Source organism: Cibotium barometz, chromosome 6, assembly GCF_041138505.1.
Source record: "Cibotium barometz isolate CiBa-2024 chromosome 6, ASM4113850v1, whole genome shotgun sequence".
Taxonomy (NCBI): Eukaryota; Viridiplantae; Streptophyta; class Polypodiopsida; order Cyatheales; family Cibotiaceae; genus Cibotium; species Cibotium barometz.
The window spans coordinates 20361979-20382542 of record NC_141051.1 but is presented as its reverse complement, the minus strand read 5'-3'; the positions used below and the strand labels follow the sequence as shown (position 1 = coordinate 20382542).

The following is a 20564-nucleotide window of genomic DNA, read 5'->3' as shown; positions in this document are numbered from 1 at the left end:
TCATCAAGGAATATGAAAACACACTTCCCAATGTGGACTGCGAAAATCCTAGACATCATCTTATTGAACGTTGCGGGTGCATTTGTAAGCCCAAAAGGCATGACTACGAACTCGTAGTGACCACGCTCTGTTCTGAAAGCTGTTTTTGGAATGTCAGCTTCAAAAATGCGGACCTGATGGTAACCACTCTTGAGGTCGATCTTAGTGAAAAACTTAGCACCGTCTAAACGCTCCAAAATGTACTCTATCCTGGGCATAGGAAACTTATTCTTGATAGTGAGTTTGTTTAATGCCCTGTAGTCTACACAAAGGCGTGCAGACTTGTCCTTCTTTTGGACAAATAGGATAGGTGCAGCAAATGGGGAGGAAGAAGGCCGAATGAATCCGGCTCGGAGAAGCTCAGATAACTGCTTTTCCAACTCGCCCTCTAAAGTCTTAGAAAGACGATAGGGAAACCTGCTAGGAGGATCTGATCTAGGGACCAAATCAATGTGATGGTCCTCAAGGCGAGAGGATGGGAGACTGGGCGGGAGATCGTCCCTAAGCATAATGTCCTGGTGTCTGGATAGGAGGTCTGCTAACTGAGGGACTGAAGATGTAAGGGATGCTACTACTGAGGGAGGGGCTGTTTGAGCACGAACATAAAGAAGTGCTCCTTCTGCTCCCTTGCGGATAGCTCGTCGGGCCTGGAGATGTGAAATCAATGGGATGCCAAGAATGCTTCTATCCCCACGAATCATGACAGGCTCAGGAAAACCTTTACAAATAGTAAAAGTGTCCTGCCCCCAATTGGGAATAGGCTCATACTGACGGAACCACTGAATTCCTAAGATCATGTCACACCCTAACAAAGGTGAGACGATGAAATCTCGTTGAAATGAGGCCTTCTGAACTTCAAAGGCAAATTGATGTGCCTTTTGGGAAATGTGGGTGCGAAGACCAGGTGTAAACCCGTCCACATCCAGATGATATGGGACTACAGTGCAGTTCAATTTATTAGCCAACTGGGGAGAGATGGCGTCTTCAGAACTGCCCATATCGAAAAGGACTACAAACTGTCGGCCCTGGGCAGAGCCATAAGCTCGGATGAGGCTCTTCTGAGCAGCATCGCTCTCACCCTCCTGCGTAGCATCAAATACCACGGATGGCATAGGATGCATGGAAGGTAAAAGTTGAACTGCATTTGAGGTAGTAGGCGGGGCTGGAGGAGCTGGGGAGGCTGTGGCAGAAGGGGTTTTGGCAGCTTGTGCTGCTTGCCATTTGTGGCAATCCTTCTTACCATGCCCTATAATGTGACAGAAAAAACATCTATTTTCTGACTGGTACTTCCTTTGCTCCTCTGGAGGAAGATAACCTCCAGTAATGCCTGCTTTAGCCTTTTCATCAGGGGTTTTTTTAGGTTCTTTATCCTTCTTACCCCTTGAACTGGAGCTATTACTGCTGTCCTTCTTAGCATCTTTAGAAGATGCGTTACCTTTCCCTGTCTGTGCAGCTGATTGCTGCTGCTGGGGTTTGGTACTGGACTGAGATGTCTGCTTGGGCTTGCCCCCGTTGAGCTTCATTTCTTCATTCTGAGCGAGAGTCAGAGCCCGGTCATATGTACTTGGGTCAAAGTTACGAACTGTGAACCGAATGTTGGAGTCCAATCCACGAATGAATTGCTCCATCTTGGCCTGCTCAGATAACCCTAACTGCTGTGCTAAAGTAATAACCTTACCGGAAAACTGAAGCACTGGGGAACCGTTCTGTCTGAGTCCATAGAACTCATCTTTCAGACCGGTCATGTACTGGGGCGGGAGAAATCTGGTCTTCAGGTCATGGACAAAGATGTCCCAGTCAAAGGCTGTGACACCTGTGGCCTGGTCAGTATGAATACTAGACCAATGCTGCCACCAAGTGACTGCCTCACCAGTGAGATGGGGAGCCACTAAGTGGACTTTGTCTTGTGGGTCTGTGATCCTAGCTAATGGAAAATGAGCATTAAACTGATGAATAAATTGATTAACTGAAGAATGATCACACTTACCATCATACTTGCTGAAATTCGGTTGACTGCGAATGATGGTGGTTGATGCTGCTGCGGGATGCTGGCTGGTGACACCTATGACTGGGGAGACTGAGGAGAGCTGCTGATACCTCAAGTGTATGGCCTCCTTTTCTCGTTGGTGTTCGAGTAACATACGTTCTCGATCAAGCTCACGTTGGTGTTCCCGAGCGGCGAGTTCAGCCTGACGCCGGTCTTCTTCGATCCTGCGTTGGGCTTCCTCATAGTCCCGTCTTTCTTCTTTTTCTCTGCGCCTTCGGGCCTCGTCCTCTCTCCTTTGTTGTTCCATCTAAAAGAAGAGGGAGATGTAGTCGGGTGCTGCTAGAGGTGTAGAAGGACGTGCTGCTGCTGCCTCCAAGAGTTGGAGACGCTCCATGAGTAGCTGGTTCTGAGCTCTAAGAAGAGCTATGGTGTCTGCTGTAGGCGGAAGAACAAGGTCTCCTTCGGGGGAGACGTCTTCCGGCTGATGAGTACTCTCTCGTGTAGACATGATGCTGAAGTCGGTGGTCGTGCCGGAACGCAATCTAACCATCCGAGGATGCCCCCACGCTAGGATACGGTGTGTGTGGACTATCTGAATCTGATACCAATGTGATATGCAGCGGAAGTCTTTGTATTGGTTGATCCTGTCACACAATATGCTCACACCGTCTTCTGTATCCTGAGTTTCGTGAGTTTAGCAATCCACTTTAATTACTTCAAACTTTAAAGAGTTGAGAGAGAGATAGATGAGAACTGTACACCAGATGGGGTCCCGAATTACCCACTGAAGGGCCCCCTATCCCGATAACGAGATAGTATTTGCTTTATTACTTTAGAGAGAATGACTTTGGACTCTAGATAAGCCAAACGCAAGATCTCGGAGGATCGGAGAGCGGCTGATCTGTACACTGCTGTAGAAACACCTCAATGACTTGATCTCGAGCCTATGCACTCCTCCCAAGGGCATGAGGAAGGGCTGCACACCTGAGGCTCAAAGAAGAAGAAGGTGGACTGTTCTACACACTGTTAGAATGTTGAAAACACATATGAATGCTGAGTTACCTTCACCAGATGACTGCTGAATGTGTTGATGATGCAGAGAAGGCTGGACACTGATGCAAACAACTGTTTCAGGGCTGGAAACTGCTGTAGACTGTTGCTTCAGGGCTGGAATCTGCTGAGGACAGAAACGCAGGTGTCTGGAGTGCTGATGGACTGAAACGCAGGTGTCTTGGGGCTGCTGGACAGAAGCTGCAGGGTACTGAGGCTGCTGGACAGAAAATGCAGAGGTCTTCTGCTGCTGGACAGAAAAACGCAGGTGTCTGGGGGCTGCAAACTGGCGTTGAACTGAAGATGAACTGTGGACTGAATCAGGGCCTGAACTGAGTGCTGAATTCAGGGCTGAATGAGATTGAAGGCAAGCACCTAGGGCTGGGCTGAAGCTATGGATCTCAAGGGCTGGAGAAGAAAGCTTATGGGCACTAGGGCTGGATTAGTCTTAGGCTGAAAGCAAGAGAGAGGAGAGCTCTTAGCACAATGAAGACTGAATGAGCAAAAGAGGCTCTAGGCAAGCCTATTTATACTAACTGGAGGTTGGTCATTTAATAAAGTTAATATTTATAAATGCCCAATAATGCAAATAATGATAAATAAATACTAATAAATATGGAAAAAATACCAGATAAATCCCAGTAAATTCCCTAAGGCTTTGGGGATGTTCTAAATGATGCACAGGCATATGTATGCATATTATGCAAGATGCAGAGTGCTTTCTGATGCAAACCCTAAGGCTTCTACTGACTCTACATGCATGAATGATTCTCTCCAAGTGGGTTAAGGGACTTGACTGACTGACTGACCCACTAAGGCTGAGGAATGACCTACGTAGCTCGTGCCTGACTTATCCTGGACTGAGGATGTACAATGGGGTCACGGCTTACGACAATTATCATCCTATTGGGTTCTAAAACTGTACAAATGCTGCACTTCTGATGATGAGCCATCTTGTCACCATGCACTTAGTGCAGAGTGCATGTGACAAGTGACAAGCTTTAACAAACTTAATAACATCCTGTTGCATCTGAGGCCAAAAGTATGTTGCTGATAACAGACGATATGTCTTGTTAAATCTAGGATGAGCTGCAAAGGGTACTTCATGATGCTCTTGAATAAGGAGTTTCCGCAAAGATGCATTGTGAGGAACACAAATGCGATCTAAGTAATAAAGTAAATCATCTGTAATTGTATATGCGGCAAACATATTCATTTCTGCAACAGTAGGATGAAGAGATTTGAGAGCTCGAAAGACATCTCCAAAGTCTCTATTTGTCAAATGCTCATGCTTAAAACATGCTGGAATCTCCATCTGCACATTTGAGATAGCAAAGTTCGTAGCTCGAGGCATGCGGCTCAAAGCATCTGCTACCACATTCTGTAATCCAGGAACATAGAGTATTGCCATGTGAAAATTCGCCAAAAATTCAACCCATCGTCCTTGACGAGGATTCATCACTGGCTGAGTAAAGATATAGGTCAAAGACTGATGATCTGTCTTAACCACTGAATCTGCACCAAGAAGATAATGCTTCCACGTTCTATAAGCATGAACAATTGCCAAAAATTCCTTGTCATAAACGGGATATCGCATTTGAATAGCCGAAAATTTATGACTATCAAAAGCAATAACACGATCATTCTGCATAAGAACGCCTCCAGATGCTCTATCCGAAGCATCGGTCATGACGTCAAATGGCTGAGTTGGATCCGCAATAGCCAAAACAGGCGTAGTTGTCAACGCATGCTTAAGATCATTAAAGGACTTTTCAGCTTCAAGTGACCATTGCAATTTATCTAACTTTGTAAGGGCCGTCAAAGGAGCAGCAATATCTGAGAACTTGTGAACCTTGGTGTGGTAAAAATTTGCTAATCCCAAGAAAGATCGCACATCTGAAATTGTAAGTGGCAAAGGCCAATCAACAATGACCTTTATCTTCTTAGGATCAACTGCAATACCATGTCCAGAGATGATATGTCCAAGATATTCCACATGATCTTTGAAAAACTGACTCTTCTTCTTGTTGATGTACAAGACATTCGTACGGAGTACGTCGAAGACAATCTGCAAATGCTGCTTGTGATCTGCTAAAGTCTTACTGAAGACCAAAATGTCATCCAGATAAACGATGACAAACTTATCCAAGTAAGGACCAAAGATGTCATTCATCAAAGTCATGAAAGTAGCTGGGGCATTGGTTAACCCAAAAGGAATGACCAAAAATTCATAATGTCCATACTTTGTTCTGAAAGCTGTCTTATACTCATCTCCAATTCGAATCCTGATTTGATGATAGCCTGACTTCAGATCAATCTTCGAAAATACCTTTGCACCAAGCAACTGATCAAAGAGCTCATCGATGCGAGGCAAGGGAAACTTATTCTTGATTGTCTGCTTATTAAGGGCACGATAATCAATGCAAAGTCGCATAGATCCATCCTTCTTCTTGACCAATAAAACTGGAGCACCAAAAGGACTTTTGCTTGGACGTATATGACCTTTATCTAACAACTCTGCCAATTGTCTCTGAATTTCTTGAGATTCTGAATAAGAAACTCGATAAGGAGCTCGAACTGGCGGTGGTTGTCCAGGAATTAGATCAATCATATGATCTACAGAACGTCGAGGAGGCAATGTCGTTGGCAGCTCGTCAGGAAATAAATCCTTATAAGGTTGAAAGAAGGGCTGTTGTAAATAAGAAATATCTGATGGCGAGGATTTCGATTGGTCAACTGTATTATCTTCTGCTTCTCGCAACATAACTAAGGCAGAAGTGTTGTCGCGTTTACGCACTAAGCGTTTGACTTGCATAGCAGAAACCACAGTAATCGGCTTAGAATTAAACAGACCTCGTAATTCCATTTCTTGATGATTATGATAAAGTCGAATGGAATGATCTCGAAAGCTGATCAAAGGATCATACTCATATAACCAAGACTGTCCAAGGATCATGTCATAGTGTGACAAAGGCATAATAGAGAAATTCAGCTGATCCTGATAGTCCTGAATCTGAAAATGCAACTGCTGAATCCGTTTGCTGCAATGCAAGAAAGAACCATCTGCAAGTTCCACTTGGAAAACTTCCGCACTCTGCTGAGTAGGTAATCGCAACTTGCTGACGAGAGTAGTTCCCACAAAATTAGTCGAGCATCCACTATCAACAAGAACATTGATAGGATGCTGGCCAATAAATCCCAATAAGCTCAAAACTTGATTGGAAAGGTTAACAGGCACTGAAGTATGGTTGTGGGCATTCAACATTAAAGCACTGACAACTTTAGAAACTCTCACTGCATGAACCACCTGCTTGCCTTTTTCTGGCGCAGAAGGATGATGATGTCCATGTTCACCTTCTGGGAAACATTCCATGTTGGAATTTTGGCGAGAATTACGCTTTGGGCACTCATACCACCTGTGTGGTCCATGGTGGCAAATTGTGCAAAGACCTGAAGGGTTGGCTTGAGAGGTTGAAGGTGCCGATGTAGAGGCTTGCTGACCTGCTGAGGTATCGCGGCGAAAATTGCGGCGATTGTTGGGTCGGCGATCTTGCCAGTTGCGTCCTCGATTCCGATTGTTGTTGTTGTTGGAAGAGGATCCTGTTTGTGAGGCTGCTGCCTGACCTGAAAATCTAGGCCGAAAGGACTGTTGCCGAGTAGATTGCTGACCAGAGGATTGGGAATATTGAGACGCAGGTTGAGATAAATTTCCTCTGCGATTGGGCTGGGAGAAACGAGCACTGTTTGAGGACCGATTGCCAAAGAAGGATGTCCTGGGTTGTCGTCGTAAATCTCCAAGGCGCTCTACGTAGGCAATAGTAGCATCTATGGTGAGAGGGTTAAACTTCTGCACATCTTCCTGTAAGTGGGGTTCAAGCCCATCGATGAAGCTGTGTAGCTTGTCAGCGGGGCTGAGGCTCTCAATTTCCAGAGTTAAACGTTGGAACTCTGTGATATATGCGGCTGAGGATCCTGTTTGCCTCACGCAGCGGAGAGCAGACCGGGCATGGTAGTCCGCATTGGCAGGTTCAAAGGCCTTGCGGAGGGCGCGCCGGAATTTATCCCAAGTAGGAGTGTGTTTCCCATCTGCAACACGTCGTTGCCACCATAGAAGTGCTGTATCCTTGAGTAGGGAACTGGCTAAAGCAACCTTCTTGCTTTCGACCAAATCGGTATTGGTCAAATATACCTCCATTTTGAATATCCATTGGTCAAGCACGCGCTTGTCGCGGCGACCATTATAAGGGGCAAGCAGTTTGACATCGAGTTTCTTTTTTTGTGCAGCAGTTAATATTTTATAAAGAAGTTGGAGTTCTGCATTGTTTACCTCGGCAGTTGGATCTGGTTCATCTTCATTTTCTGCTACCGAAGTCTCTGAAGAAGATTGGTTGTGGATCACTGGCTGGTGTGCGCGCTGGATGGGGCCGCTGCAACTGGTCGAGTCGTCTGCTGATGGTAGAGAGACTTGTCGAAAAAGTCTGCTGAAGTGTCTCCATCTGCTCGCGTAATAATGTAATGGCCTGCATTTGCTCGTCTTGTTGCTGGCCCTCTTCCTCGGAGATAGATGGCATGTTGGATCTTCTAGAGGGAGTAGCGCGGAGAAGCTGGTGAAATATGTGGTACTGCTGGAGGAGAGAGTGACAGTGAATCGTCTCCCAATTCTGCTAAGAAATCGGAGCCTAACTCCGAAGGCTCGAAGTCTTCCACCTCGTCGAGAGGAGGTGTCTCTGCAGGGGTTAAGGGAGTGTAATCGGGCACAATGAGCTCGCTGTATACTCGAACCAAGGGTTGGAGCGAGATGATCCGGTTCACTGCATCCACACGGCACTCGTCCAGGAAATATGCAAGATGTGGGTACCGTCCCAAAATAAACTCGTAATGAGCAAGATGGTGTGCTGGACACGTCAAGTAAATATGCCAGATCACCCACGCCTGGAACTGAGTGGCGTGGCGGTGACTGACGTATAATAAAAAGTCCAAGGGACCTGGTACATGAACTGGAGCCGGAACAGGTTCTGCAACAGGTTCGGGTAATGGGGCGGGCTCCGGTGTGGGTGTCTCGCGAGGATTTTCGGGCAATATGGCCTCCGGGACCTCGTCTATGTACGAGATGTAAGGCACGGGCTGATTGCTGTTGGGTTCCATTGGACACCTGGTTGAGAATGGGAATGTGGCCAGAGTGGATAGAAGTCCCTGGCGTGGCAGAGTGGGAGAGGAGCACTCCTTCTCTCGAACGGTGTGCGAGTGAAACTAATCGGCTGGCCGGCGGATGAAGTCGTTGCACTGGCCCCATTCGCTCTTTTATATTTTTTTTTTGAAATGCGTTGGGCGGCTGGTTTCCTTGCGCTCGTCGCTGGCGGCGGGTGTCCTTGCGCTGGCGGCCGTTGGGTGCTGGCCGCTTTACGTAGCTGGTTGAGCCACGTGTAATAAGGCTTAATTGTAAGCCTTTAATTATAAGGTGTTATTATTATTTTTAGGTGTAAAGGTGACGGGCACGTCGCCTGGGAATCGATGCGCCGCTTCGAAGAGCCTCGCCGACTGGAGTGCGCCGAGTTGAAGGGCACCGGCAGCGACTAATCGAAGAGAAGGTGCTCGTCGGCGGTGAGGGCTCCAGGCCGACAACTGGTAGCCACTCTTAGCAATCAAGAGGCACGCTGGCAGCAAACAAGGCGAAGAGAGGGGGGGCTTCCAAATTCCGCAGCGAAGGGGTGCCATGCGAAGAGGTGCCATCTCTTGGTGCCATCGTTCGTGTGAAGGGGTGCGAACCCATACATGAAAGGGCACAACCCATACACGAAAGGGCACAACCCGATGAAGAGGCTCACGAAGGGCTACCAGTAGGAGATCGCTGCATACTCACCGGGTACGCCACACACACATCTGTGCATCTGTCTTCTATATGTGAATTAAGAAAGAAGGTTTAGGTTACCTCATACTTGTAGATGTAGGTTCCATCTTTCTTCTGCTTCCATACAACGCCGGGTAGGGGAGTAGAGCGGAGAGGGTGAGAGGCTCACAACCGTAGGCCCGGGAAAAAATTTTGCTCTGATACCACTGTGAGGATTACTATTATTATGTCATGTGCATCACAGATGCCATGGACATTTCTAGGGCTAGATCCAGAAGAGGCAAGCAGATAAAGAGTAGAATCAGGATGATAGAGCACAGATCACCTTGGGCAGTGAAGACTGGAGACAGGCATGGAGAGCAAACTAAAGACCAGATGGTTGTCGGCTGCAGAAAAGGGTGTTGCTGGCTGCACACAGGGCTGTCGGCTGCACATTGGAGTGGTCGGCTGTACCAGAATACAAGGCGGCTGAGAAGCGCATGCATCAGGACCAGTCGGCAGCATTAAATATGTTTTATGCATTTATGACTGGCCGACCAGCAGTCGGCCAGCATAAAATCTGTCCAAGACCCCTATATAAAGCATAGATGCTCATCATTGTAAGTATTCACTCCCACTAGGGGTGTGGGTCACTTATAGGTCCCTTGGGGACAGATTTAGGAGTTAACAACCTTTTTATGAAGGCAGCCCATGGCTGTACAGATGTGTACCTTTTTTGTACATAGTATATACTGAAATTCCAGCACTTCTCACTCTCTCTCTCTACTCTCTCTCTCTACTCTCTCTCTACCTGCGTTTTTGCATCATGGTGCGTTTTTTGCATCAGGAGGTCTTCAAGAGTGTTTAGGGCTGAAAGAAGACTACCCAGAGCTTCCGCGCGTTACATTGGTATCAGAGCATCAGGCCCAGCCAATCTAAACACTGATTCAGTCCCATATGATGGTGTACAGGTCCAAGGTACAGGAAAGTACACGGATTCGAAGCCCAAGGCGGGAACACAGATCGGGAAGAACTCCCAGGAGGTTTGTTGGTGGTGTTCCACAGTGCCAGATGGGGATGGCAGTTCCGTGAGCCAGATGGGTTCTAAGGGAACGGTCCCAAGGGAGGTTGATCCTCCAAGGGTGATGTGAGAGTGCCAGACTCAGTTCCAGGAACGAAGACCAAGACGGTGTTCAAAGCCAGGGCAGGAATGGATTGTGGACTAGAGGAAGACCAGATGCATAGATCTTCATCAGAGACAGAGTGGTTTGGAGAACAGAACGGATTTTCAGAGACAAAGGTTTGCCAGGGATGGAGGATGACAGAGGGACTTCGGAACAGGATTGGGATGATGACAGTCATCCAAGAGCAGGTTGGATTCCCGTCATCAAGTTTAGCAGAGGGGGATGTCATGTGCATCACAGATGCCATGGACATTTCTAGGGCTAGATCCAGAAGAGGCAAGCAGATAAAGAGTAGAATCAGGATGATAGAGCACAGATCACCTTGGGCAGTGAAGACTGGAGACAGGCATGGAGAGCAAACTAAAGACCAGATGGTTGTCGGCTGCAGGAAAGGGTGTTGCTGGCTGCACACAGGGCTGTCGGCTGCACATTGGAGTGGTCGGCTGTACCAGAATACAAGGCGGCTGAGAAGCGCATGCATCAGGACCAGTCGGCAGCATTAAATATGTTTTATGCATTTATGACTGGCCGACCAGCAGTCGGCCAGCATAAAATCTGTCCAAGACCCCTATATAAAGCATAGATGCTCATCATTGTAAGTATTCACTCCCACTAGGGGTGTGGGTCACTTATAGGTCCCTTGGGGACAGATTTAGGAGTTAACAACCTTTTTATGAAGGCAGCCATGGCTGTACAGATTTGTACCTTTTTTGTACATAGTATATACTGAAATTCCAGCACTTCTCACTCTCTCTCTCTACTCTCTCTCTACCTGCGTTTTTGCATCATGGTGCGTTTTTTGCATCAGGAGGTCTTCAAGAGTGTTTAGGGCTGAAAGAAGACTACCCAGAGCTTCCGCGCGTTACATATTACTTAGTATTTCATCCACTATCTGTGTATTTAAGACTGAAACTGAAAGTAGACTTGAACACAGATGTTTGATTGATTGATTGAAATTGTGATACAACAGGCTCCTTATATAGGAGTCCAAGAGTCACGAATGAAAAGACACATCCCATGACCAATAGTCATGACTCTAGGCGAAGAGACACATCCTTTGGACGAATAGCTGCAACCGTTGGATGAAGAGTTGCAACCCTAGAGCGAAGGGGTGTGACCAGTCGTCGAAGGAGTGTGGCTCTTGATGAAGAGGTATGTCTCTTGAGTGAATAGTCGTGACCATCCAAGTGTGGGGGTCCTCTGTAATCATGTCACTTCAGTATCTGTAATCATAAGGAGACTGTATAATGAACTAAGTCACAATCGTGACAAATAAACCCAAGTGAATCTGCTACAATCATCAACAAGCAGCATGAAATACAAAGAACCTCCCAAGGATGGCGTCTGCATAGGTCCACACAAGGCAGTGTGTACCAACTCCAAAGGTTTCGAAGCCCGCCTGGAAGCCTGCTTCGGAAAAGATTCCGTGTGCTGCTTATCACGAATGCAAGAACTACAGAGTCCCTGCCTGCTGCCAACGTTCGGCAAGCGAACCACCATGTGGTCCTGGAAAGCTCGCCGCAGCGCATCCACATTCAAGTGGCCAAACCGAAAGTGCCACAAGTCACCAATTTGAGAGCCTATCAATGAGGAGAGTGTTGAGAGTTTGTATATACCATTCTCCACTCCGCCTTCCCAAACAACCTGGTCAGTCTCTCGGTCCCATAGAGCAACAGAATGCGCCTCAAACTCCACCTGGAAGCCAGTCTTGGAAACCCCATGCACCGACAATAGATGAAAACCAAGTGCGGGGACGTAAAGAATACGAGAGGAATGCTTCCCCCCTCTGCCATCGGGAATGATCTCCATCCGGACCTCACTGTGAATCGGTATGGTGAAATTGTCGCCAATGAAAATGCGACTTGACTGCCATTTAAGATCCTGAAAGAAGTCACAGGAAGGAGTCATGTGCCTGGAAGCACCACTAACAAGAATCCACTCCCGAGTATCCCTAGCGGTGAAGCCAACTGCCTCCTCGCTCGAAGAAGATGAAGCACTGGTGTCCAACATCTCCAAGTGCAGAAAGGTTGGAGTCTGTGGCTGAAGAATCAGTGCTCTTCCCAGTCCGCTTGGGACACTTCCTCCAATAGTGGTGGCCTTTCTCGCCACAATCATTACAGGCCCTCTCGGTTTTCAGTTTCTCATGGTCTGAATCGGACTTCTTCTCAGAAGACTTCTCCGATGCCCTTGTTGTTGTTACGACCTTTCAACCGCTGGCCAGTCAAGACCTCAGAACCTCTGTCCTTTGGAGGGTTCATAAATCGCTCTTCTTGGTCCAAGACCATTGGCACAAGCTCCTCCCACGTGATGGTGCTGAGCCTGCCACTGGTGATCAAGGAGGAGTAAAATGCTGAGTACTGAGAGGGCAAATGGGACAACAACGTGATGGCCATATCCTCTGACGATATCTCTTTCCCGGCTTGGAAAACCTCCTGTTGAAGAGCTTGCAATTTGTTGATGTGCTCCCACATTGTCGACGACTTTGCAGGATTCATCACCCGCATCTGAACTTCCAAGGAGATCCTCTTCATGGGTGAAACCTTGTTGTATAGAGAAGCCAAATGTTGCCAAATCCCTTTGGCCAGCGTCATATGCTTTATGTGATTGATCACCTGTGGTGTGCAATTTAGGAAGATGAAAGAACGGATGCAGGCATTAACACGATCCCATAACTGTGCCTGTGCCTCCCGTTCCTTCCGTATAGAGGGTAACTCCCCATCTTCCAACTCTGGCTGTGGATCCACAACAACAATGAAATCAACCAAGTCATAAGACTCCAAAACGGGCTCCATCATTACCTTCCATATGCCGTAGTTGTTCCCGTCCAACTGTCGGTCCACTGGGAACGTGGGGAGTGTTGGGATCTTCATGTGCTTCTCAGCCATCTCAAGCAAGTCTGCCATCTCAAGGGTTCACAAGGTCTTGTGAAGGGAGGGTGGGTGGGAAAAAAGAAGAAGAAGAGGCTGAGAGGCTGAGAGGCTGCAAATAATACGCAAGGTGGCTGTCCAACGGTGATGGCCGCCTTCTACCCGATCTCCAAGTTCCGTATAGGCCAAACTGTCGCCAATCAGCACCTCAAATCAGCAAACCCTCCACGTCCCACTGTCTCCAAGCTTCAAGCCAGCTGGGGCTCTGATACCATGTCAAAATGCACATCGGAAATGAAGACAACTGTTGCAGAGAGCAAGACACAGATGAAAGAGAGAGAGAAGCTGTGTAACTCTGCTATATACACCAAAGAAAATCCCGAAAATACAGTGGGGCCAAGGGGGCCATTTTATATGGCCCCAAGCTACTGGTCGGCCAGCCCATAAACAACGTTGTGTGCACCTGACATCCCCTCCTGTTGAGCTCGACGAGAATCCAACTTTCAATGTCTTTTGACTTTGGATGATTGTCATCATTCCTCCTTGACTGTGCTGGGAGTCCAACTTGTCATACTTCTTCCCTAGCAACTTAACTGAAATCCCTATCATACCTTTGAATTTTCCCCATGATTGGTGTTGAAAATGTGCATCGTGTTCCACTGCTGTCCCTTGCTTGCATATCCCTGTCCCCTAATGCATTGATGACTTCTTATTGAGGTAGATCAAGGCACCTAACTGAGGCTGCACCTCTTGTTCCCGAGAAGCCATTGAGGTACTGTTATTGCTACATGCATTGAGGTTGATTGTGGTAACGCACAACAAAGCCTTCTTTAAACCTTTACTTTGGTGAGATCTTAGGCATCCATTCACCGAGTAGAGAGCGAGAGAAGGGAAAATAGACAACATAGTATTGGGTCCCAAATACCCACTAAAGCCGCCCCCCTCCCCCCCCCCCTCCCCTTGGGCCCCGAATGGGATATCAAAACCGAATGAACAAGTGAGCTACGTCCTCGGCTGTGGCTGTTTGCTTGCATGGAATGAGCAAGCAAAACTTACTGAATCTGTCTACAATAGTCATGCATTGTGTGTTTCTAGATCCAGATGATGTAGGAAGAGCGCCTATGAAGTCCATACTGATGTCGTGAAAAGGTCTCTCTGGAATAGACAAAGGCTGAAGTAACTCTACCTGTTTCATATGTGGAACTTCCACTTTTTGACATATCTGGCATGCTTGGACGTGTTGGTAGACGTCCTGTCACATTTTGCGTCCAATAGAATGACCGCTCTAACTACTCCAGTGTACTGTTGATACCTCTATGACCTCCGACAAGAGAATCATGGGCATCGTGGAGGACTCGGCGCTTTTCTTTGAGTACACATAAGCGGTTCTTGAAAAGCAACGAGGCATCTTGTATACTGTAGTGGCCTAGTTCTGAACTGAGGGCCAATTGATACAGAGTCCTGAATTCTTTCGAATTCGGATATTGTGCCTTCATGCTTTCTAAGTCTTTTCCTTGAATTTTCAGCATTGTGGACTCATGCAATGTTTAAATCTTGCCTTAAAAATTGAGAGCATCGGCCAAGAGGATTATTCTTATCAGGGACGTATTCAATCATTCCCCAAAATGCTGGTACAATTGACTCTATCTAGATTGCTTGTCACTCCATTGGGTGCTGGCCATTTAAGTGCCTAGTGATTTGTCTTAACTGTGAAATCTCTCCCGTAAAGGAAATGTTCCCAATGTTTGTCATCGCTCCCAAAAGCTTTGCCAAAATCTCTGCTGGCAAATTGCACTTCCACACCTGACATGCTGTTATCCAACTAGGGTGTTGGCCGCCTACTACGACTAAGCTTGTGCTGCTGTCGGTTGTGTTGGCTGGATTATGATGCTTTGGTATATATGCCACTTAAATGCAAGTCGGCCACTTCTTCATTTTGTTGGCTTGTGAAAATACCCACGACTGTCATAAAATGATGTTTATGTTGCTTTTAACATACGTGTGGGGTCGGTTGTAACATGGCATCCTTGTGTTGGCTGGATTATGATGCTTTGGATGCTCGTCGATTGATATATCTATTGAATATCATGCCCTAAATGAATGCCTACACTGCTGCCTAATGAGGGATTAGATGAGGGACTATCATGGCACGTTGTGTGCACCTTACATCCCCTCCTGTTGAGCTCGACGAGAATCCAACTTTCAATGTCTTTTGACTTTGGATGATTGTCATCATTCCTCCTTGACTGTGCTGGGACTCCAACTTGTCATACTTCTTCCCTGGCAACTTAACTGAAATCCCTATCATACCTTTGAATTTTCCCCATGATTGGTGTTGAAAATGTGCATCGTGTTCCACTGCTGTCCCCTTGCTTGCATATCCCTGTCCCCTAACGCATTGATGACTTCTTAGTGAGGTTGATCAAGGCACCTAACTGAGGCTGCACCTCTTGTTCCCGAGAAGCCATTGAGGTACTGTTACTGCTGCATGCATTGAGGTTGATTGTGGTAACGCACAACAAAGCCTTCTTTAAACCTTTACTTTGGTGAGATCTTAGGCATCCATTCACTGAGTAGAGAGCGAGAGAAGGGAAAATAGACAACATAGTATTGGGTCCCAAATACCCACTAAAGCACCCCTCCCCCCCCCCGCCTCCCCCCCCTTGGGCCCCGAATGGGATATCAAAACCGAATGAACAAGTGAGCGATGTCCTCGGCTGTGGCTGTTTGCTTGCATGGAATGAGCAAGTAGAACTTATTGAATCTGTCCACAATAGTCATGCATTGTGTGTTTCTAGATCCAGATGATGCGGGAAGAGCGTCTATGAAGTCCATACTGATGTCGTGAAAAGGTCTCTCTGGAATAGACAAAGGCTGAAGTAACTCTACTTGTTTCGTATGTGGAACTTTCACTTTTTGACATATGTGGCATGCTTGGACGTGTTGGTAGACGTCCTGTCACATTTTGCGCCCAATAGAATGACCGCTCTACTTCTCCAGTAGTGTACTGTTGATACCTCTATGACCTCCGACAAGAGAATCATGGGCATCGTGGAGAAGGACTCGGCGCTTTTCTTTGAGTACACATAAGCGGTTCTTGAAAAACAACGAGGCATCTTGTATACTGTAGTGGCCTAGTTTTGAACTGAGGGCCAATTGATACAGAGTCTTGAATTCTTTTGAATTCGGATATTGTACCTTCATGCTTTCTAAGTCTTTTCCTTGAATTTTCAGCATTGTGGGCTCGTGCAATGTTTAAATCTTGCCTTTATGACTGAGAGCATCGGCCAACGGGATTATTCTTATCAAGGACGTATTCAATCATTCCCCAAAATGTTGGTACAATTGACTCCATCTAGATTTCTTGTCACTCCATTGGGTACTGGGCATGGTTTGCAACCATTTAAGTGCCTGGTGATCTGTCTTAACTATGAAATCTCTCCCATAAAGGAAATGTTTCCAATGTTTGTCATCACTCCCAAAAGCTTTGCCAAAATCTCTGTTGGCCAATCGCACTTCTAGGGCCTTCTTTATACCTTTATGTGGTGAGAATCTTTTGCATCCAATTTAGAGAATAGAGAGAGAGAGCAGGAGTATTTGCTTATATTATTCTTTGGAGAATGCTGTACAATGGTTGAGAAACAAACAATATGAATGCCCAACCCAAGGACGAGGAAGACAGTACGTCGGCTGAGTATCCACCTAGTCCGAGGCTCCGCTGAAGACTCTTCTGGACATTGATGCAAGTCTAGATAGCTGTAGGACTGCACATATGCTGGCTGTATGTGAAGAGGAGCTCCCTTGTAGCCTAGAGTCGACTGGATCCTGACTTGCTTCTGCACTTTTATGCTGAATACCTGAATGAATTGGTGTGGGACTGAGGCCATGCTTTTATATGACCTCTTGGCTGCAGTCGGCTGCTGCGAATGAACAGTCGGCCTGCAGAATTATTCGCACAACCGCATGATGCCAGTCGGCTGCATTGAATGCCTGGTCGGGTGCTGAAAATGCCTTGTTGGCTGTAGTAAAAGCCCACGAATGGCAATAAAGCCTAGTCGGCTGCCCAAAACTGCTGGTCGGGCTGTATTTCAGGTCGGCTGCTGGCCAACTGGGCACATAAGCCACCAAAGGGGCTGGCCGACTGCTTGGCAGGGGCTTGGTCACCCTTAGCAAGGCTAGCCCATGTTGGGCTGCCTTGGGGCTGGCCTTAGGGCTGGCCCCTCATGCAGTGGTCTACCATCATGGCAGCTGGATACCTCTAGGGCACAGCTTGGGAAGGGCACCGTAGAAGCAGTAAGTCGGACAGTTTCGAAGGCCATGTGGTCTGAAGGTGATGGTTTTTTGGTGGATCTTTTCAAGTATTCTACTCTACTACATGCTCTCTCTCTCTCTCTCTCTCTCTCTGTTGGATTGGTTTACTGTGGTCAGCTTTCTTTGTTTATTCTGATCATGTTATTCCCTTTGTTTAAATGGGGACAGGACATACAAGTTACTTTGCGAGAGGAGATCAAGGGAATGTGTGATTACCGTGCTTATGAAAATTGTGACTACATTGCACGCACATCAGCTGAGATCAGTACAAAAAAGCTCGATTGTGTGATTGGTCAGATAGAGAGCATGCTAAAAAGTCTTCAAGGATCCTGCTAACAAATCGGTGCTTGCCAAGTTAACCCATTGTTTATCACTACATAGAGCTAGTGAAGAGTGCTAATCGGGACTACAAACCTGCCACTTTTTGCAATGCATTTATGCTCCATTAACGAGTGTGAACAGAGCTAAGGGTTTGTAATGCTAGAAACTGGGTTTTTTGAAAGTGATGGTCAGATGTACAAGCTAACTTTGATGCGACATCGTTGAGACCATGGTGTTATCATAAACTCTTGCTGACCAGTTTGGTGCAGTAAATTCAAAGAGAGTTTAACTTGTTACCATGTTGTTTTGTGGATTGTTTTATCTATTCAAGTGATTGCAGGTTCTTAGAATTAACCATGCCATCATAATATACTACATTGGATAGAGACAAAAAAGATGATTAAAAAAAGACCCAACTAGAGAGAGAGAGAGAGAGAGAGAGAGAGAGAGAGAGAGAGAGAGAGAGAGAGAGCTATGTGTCAACATAGAGCCCTGAATATATATATATATATATATATATATATATTTTGCTGAGCAATTTTCAAGAGGGCTGAGCTCATTTATCCTATTTTCTTGCTGAGCAATTTTCAAGAGAGCTGAGCTCATTTATCCTATTTTCCAGCGGTTTTAGGTCTTGAAATTTTGTGGTTTTGTTTTGTTAAGTGAAAATTAAAACGTGAGCATTCTTTTGTATTGATAATATCAATATGTTAGGTTTTATTTTTTATTTTGGTAATAAGAGGTACACAGTAAATATATTTTAAAGCTTTTGGAAGTTGAAAATGTTTGCCTTCCAAAGAAGTCATGGAGAACATTGCCTCTTGAAGGAGCGAGTAGGGGTGGGGCTAATATAAGGCCATCGACGGGTGAAGCCCTGCTGCATCTTGACTTTTGTTTAGAAAAGTAGGTCATGAATTATCAGACCATGCTAGTGGTGATATAACCCCCATTGGTTGGTGGTGGTTGGCTAAGGGTCCAAAAAAAATGTACTTTCCTAGTATCCATATTTCTTTAATAACTCTCCACACATGTTTAGTTTACCTATGCCTAGTGGACAATATTTTAATAACTCCCCATGCATGTAGAGTTTACCTATGACTAGAAACAGGTTGATGCTGGGCGAAGGGTCCAATGCAAATGGGTAGGTGGTGGGTGAAGGGTCCAGTCTTTCCTAGTATCCATGTTTTTAGAATAACTCCCTACACATGTAGAGTTTACCTATGCCTAGAAATGGGTAACTGTCTAAATGGCAATATTTTTTAAACCCATAAAAATGATTTTTTAATGTTTGTTAGAGAGGGTCCAATAAAAGGGCATTGAATTGAAGCAAGGAAAGGGTCAAGGTATAGTTGATGAGGGTAAGGGTATCTATGGGGGATTGACTCATGGTTGGCAAGGTGTCGAGGTCAGTGTCCCATGAGAGAAACATACCCAACGTCTTTTGGTTGCGCCATTCCAAAGGGATATCATTTGAGGTAATGGTTTCCTGCTTATGGATTTCGGTGTTGGATAGACTCATCCCAGGACTTGCGTTCATGTTGTTGCTAGAGACTGCCGCGTGGATGTCTCTTGTGCATGAGAGACCAATCTATGGCATCCTTGATAGTTTCACAAAGGTGGGTATGGGATGGTTTCGATAATAGGAAGATTGGCCAAAGCGGATATTGTATAGGTTGGGATGATGTGGGAGTGGGTGGTGGGTAGAGAAGCATGCTCATGGGTCACTTGGTGACTTTGTTGATGGGCATCTTCTGCATGGGCTCCAAGCACCTCTCCTTGATGTGGGTCTTGTGTCAAGAAGTCCCTTGGCTCAAACATAGCACTTGCAGAGCCAGAAGGATCGTCCTCCTAAGTGGATTGGAAATTGGGATTGTGGCTTCCGGAGGTAGCTATTACGGTTGTTCTTGGGCAAGAGGCACGTGGGTGGTTGAAGGTTCAAGGTTCCTCCATGGTTGGCATTGGTGAGGAAATTGAGGGGTTCTCAATTTGCTGAGTGGCCTGAAAGTAGCTTCTTAATTAGGATGGTGAGTGACGCCTGGTTGTGCCGATCCCTAGCCTTTTGGTGGTGAGTGAGGACACAACCTAGGGGCACCACTTCGGGGGGCTATGATGTCTTCAAATTTAGCCCTAGCCTTTTGGTGAGTGAGCACATGAGCTGAGGACACCACTTCAGGGGCTATGATGTCTTCAAATTTAGCCCCATTGGAATTGAGACCGTCTTTAGTGATCAAGTGCCGAACCTCTTCCTTCCCACTGGGAGGTGTAGAGCTCTTCTAAGTAGATCCTTCCCATTGTGGAATTTTGATGAGGTGGCTGGGAGGTGTAGGGCTCTTCTAATTAGGTCCTTGATGAGAGGGATCCAGAAATACGACCCCATCCAACATCTCGAACTTTCCTAAATTGTCCGTAAATTATCCCTATTGTGGTAGGACTCAATGTAGTGCAGGGTAAGAGAGAGATCCAACGAACGTTGACTGCCATTTTGATACGAATGGATCCAGAAGATCCAAAGATCGCTTCTAGTTTCCCTACGCAGTGGGGATGATAAGGCTAATGAGATCTTCTAATGGCTGAGATCTTCTAGGGCTCTAGTGGTGACTGCCATTTTGACACGAATGGATCAAGAAGATCCAAAGGTCGCTTTCTAGGTTCCCTGTGCAGTGGGGATGATGTGGCTTCGTTAGCAATGGTTTCTGCATGGATGTTTCTTATGTAGGGTTAAGTCCTTAGTTTTAGTGTGTGCACAGTCATTGTGTGTGAAGTGTAATTGCAGGGAAGAGCGCTAGAGGTAGGCAAAAAGAGGACGCAATGAGTAGCAGGGGTTACATGAGAAGAGTGGCCGTAATGTGGGTAGTGGGTGTTGGTCCATATGTGAGCTTGGAATGGGTAGTGGGTGTAATGTGGGTAGTGGGTGCTGGTCCATATGTGAGCTTGGAATGGCCTTTGTGCACCAAGTGTGGCTTGCAATGTGGGTAGTG

The 20564-nt window shown here is 46.4% G+C and overlaps 1 protein-coding gene across 1 annotated transcript in view; it reads left to right on the top strand.

Annotated features, from left to right (window-relative positions):
• The window catches only part of LOC147637504 (mediator of RNA polymerase II transcription subunit 11), a 43338-nt gene extending 25456 nt beyond the window's left edge, over nt 1-17882 (top strand). Inside the window, exon 3 of the mRNA XM_086799284.1 lies at nt 17434-17882. Coding sequence (XP_086655410.1) covers nt 17434-17601 — 168 coding nt within the window. The 3' untranslated portion in view covers nt 17602-17882. The remainder of the gene's footprint in view (nt 1-17433) is intronic.
• Nucleotides 17883-20564: the final 2682 nt, after the last annotated feature.